The sequence below is a fragment of the Asparagus officinalis genome, chromosome 3, assembly GCF_001876935.1.
Source record: "Asparagus officinalis chromosome 3, Aspof.V1, whole genome shotgun sequence".
Taxonomy (NCBI): Eukaryota; Viridiplantae; Streptophyta; class Magnoliopsida; order Asparagales; family Asparagaceae; genus Asparagus; species Asparagus officinalis.
The window spans coordinates 4350182-4353647 of NC_033796.1; the positions used below are offsets into that span (position 1 = coordinate 4350182).

At 31.1% G+C, this 3466-nt stretch overlaps 1 protein-coding gene across 1 annotated transcript in view; it reads right to left on the bottom strand.

The window, feature by feature from the left end:
• LOC109832714 (CD2 antigen cytoplasmic tail-binding protein 2 homolog) overlaps positions 1–3466 on the bottom strand; it is a 15370-nt gene that overhangs the window by 3878 nt on the left and 8026 nt on the right. Inside the window, exons 7-8 of the mRNA XM_020400118.1 lie at positions 1717–2058; positions 1564–1612 (exon numbers count right to left, since the gene is read on the bottom strand). Of these exons, the coding sequence (XP_020255707.1) occupies positions 1564–1612; positions 1717–2058 (391 nt within the window). The remainder of the gene's footprint in view (positions 1–1563; positions 1613–1716; positions 2059–3466) is intronic.

The window sequence follows — 3466 nt, forward strand, 5'->3', positions numbered from 1 at the left end:
ATTTCCCAGCTCATCAACTTCTCTATTCTATTTTTTTATGTGAACTTTAAGGATCTAAAGGATGGATGGGTTTCAACATCTGAACTGGGGTTTGACATTATGAAAAGTGAAAAAGTCAGAGTTGAGTCATGAGCTATGCGCACATTGAATTTTTTTTTTCCCCACAAGAAAACAACATTAAATCTACTTTTGGTAGTCTACTTCAAGATTCAAACCCCTAATTATCCTTTTTGCATAGCAATTTTGTCTCCAGAATCAGACCACACTGAAAGAAACCAAATCTACCATATCTCAATGGAAAACAGGTTCTAGGGCTATCATCATATAGACTTGCCCTCCAACCTGCATCCAATACAACCAGTCTGTATTAATATAAAACTGGTTTCCGAACATTAGAAGAAAGAAATGTGATATAGATGATAAAAATGTATAGAAGATTCTGCAGTTTTAAATAGATCAATGATGTAATTATAATCTCTCTTAGTTACTAATCTTTCACCTTTTATAACATGAAAGAAAGAAGAGATGAGGGATTCCAAAATATATCCACAATTAAACAGTACTTTTTTCCAAGCAAGAGAAAAAAGACGAATTAGATTCCTTCTAGAAAAGTCTTATTGTAATCCTACAGAAAGTTTTCAAACATGATTTCAGAGCATCGGCTATCTGAAACCAGTGGCCTTTTATTAGCAAGCAAACAATTTTAACTTCTTTAGTTAAGGTCTCGTATCTCCCTTTTAAAACTTCATAAAGCTTAATAACGGAGAATCAAAGTGCATCTCTCAGACATGGAGGAGTGTCTCTTAAGAATAAATATGTTGCATTGCATCTGAGGCATTAAATCTACTACATCTTCATCACCTTAAGGCTCACCAATGACCAATCTGACACCCTTGTTAGCAAGAACATTTTTTCTTGATTAAGTACATGTATTATACATCCTAATGATTCTGTCATCAATAAATAAACAAGAAAACTTGCAATTAACGCTATCCACCCGCCCTAAACAACCATGTTGTCATTGCCTTCCTCCTAGATGACAATCTACTTCTCTTTCTAGATAGAGTAGCATATTTTTTAGTTAGAGTCTTTCTTTTAACTCGTAACTCGGTCTGCAGTGCTTGCATCAGTTGTTTTCAACTGGTAGTGGGTGGTGTCCAGCATTTCATATGGAATTTTTACGCATCCAGGGTGAAACGTCAGACATCCATAAATTTATCAGTTCCAAGCAACGTAAAAACATCAGACATCCATAAATTTATCCGTTCCAAGCAATGTAAAATTTTGTGATATCCTTTTTTTTAATACTATTTTGTGGTCTTAAATTAAACTCCTTCAATTGGACAAGAAAAAGATTCTTTGGGGCCCAGGTGACAGCCATTTAGGGCTCCTGACAATTAGAAGGGTACATGATGATAAAGCTTACTGTCAGTAATCAAATTTCCTATCAAGGGGACTTCATAATGTAAGCTAGGTAAATTTATTCAGAGGTAGAATAGTGTCAAAAGACAAATTACGGAACTACAACAGTAATAAATTAAGATAAAGACATAGGTTTTGTACCCTGAAGACTGATCATATATGAAATCCGATTCCACTCCTGTAGCAGTTTCTGCAAATAGATGCGGGAAAAAAAACATTAGATCACCTGCCACAATGCTTGCTGCTTACAAGAGTGTTTCTATAGCATCTTGAATCTTAATGAGAAAATGGTACCCCCAGAATAGAAATTCTGAGAATAGTCCAAGCTTTCTAATGTTGGTTGCGGAAATTGTTCGGGCGAAGAACCAGAAGACAAGCCAGTCCCATTTGACTGTAGATTCACAGTAGTATTATCCTCATCATCCCCAAACATATCCAATTGATCACCATCTTTGCTAGATGGCACTTGCAATGATGTGTTGGCTTCTGAAGTACCAAGGGGCCTGTCCAACAAGGATGAGCCATCAGCTTCATAACCTGTAGCATTTGACGATATATCCTCCCCATGTTTCTTACTATCATCTTCTGCAGTGGAAAATATGCCTCTCCTTGCACGAGCTATACGTTCATATCCTTCTGAAAGGAAGCAAGAAAAATGAAGATTAGCTGCAGTCAAAAGCCTTTAGAGAAGATCTGTAATAAAATTCTCATGTATGTGTGATCAATAAAGTAGGCTCCTGGACATAAAATATGCATGATAGTCCAGTGCACAAATAATATAGTATCGGGTGAAGAATGCATTTATTGATGCAGGCATATAAGATACATCAGTTATTAGCAAGATGAGATACCATTTGAATAACATCCTAATAATACCATGAATTGAATGGCTGACAAACTGGAGGGATGCCTAATTGTAATAAAATGAAATGTAAAAAGAGAATAACTGAAAAAGCTTGAAAATTTAAATGATCGTTATTCCGAGGAGTCTGATTTATATGCCTGTAGTCAAATTTCTGGTCTGGTTCAAATAAAAATTGAACCTAGCTCATTCCTGCAGATAACCAACCATGACTACTGCTTAATTCTAAAGTTTCTACTTTCTACCTCCAATTGCACGATCAAAGTTCATATAAAATCCTAATCTCCACAGATAAGTCATTTACCTGAACGAAACAGATGAAAGAAATGCTAGGGGGATTATTCATTGGGACATTTGGGAGGATAATGGGATATTTTGGGGATTCTATTTCATAGTGTTATTCTTATTCATTGGGACGATGAAACAAGGATACCACCTTTTAATGTTATTGGTTTATTGAAACACTAGTAAGACAATTTCACCACTTAGGATAAAATTATCCCACTCATATACAAACATTTTGTCCCAACAGTACCCATCCTTCATATTGGAACAATTTTGTTCCACTTTGAAGGCAATTGGGATAATTTTGAAACCTTTTTGTATTACTTAACTAATATATGCTAATTATATTATAAATATATGACATGATATATAAAATAGAAAGTAATAATATATTCAATATATGACATGATATATAAAATATAAAGTAATAATATATTCAATATATTATATTATATTATCATGTAATAGAATAATATTATTATAGTTTAATTTATATGTATAATTTATTTTATTATATTTATTATATATTCAATATCACATACTATATTATATAATAGTACAACAGATTTATTATAATATTATATAATATTTTAATAATATATATTATTATATAATATATTATATTAGTTGAAGTTAATATTTTATTGTAGCAATTATATTATAGTGTATTATATTAAACCAATATAATAATATAGTATAATATAATATAACATATTAAAATTAATAAATATGTTAGTATATTACATTTAATTATAAAATATAATATAATATAAATCATGTTATGTGATTATATTATATTATATTAAATTAATATAATAAATATATTATTGTACTATAATATAATACATTTTAGATATTTTTTAATATATTATTGTAATTATCATATAATATCATACT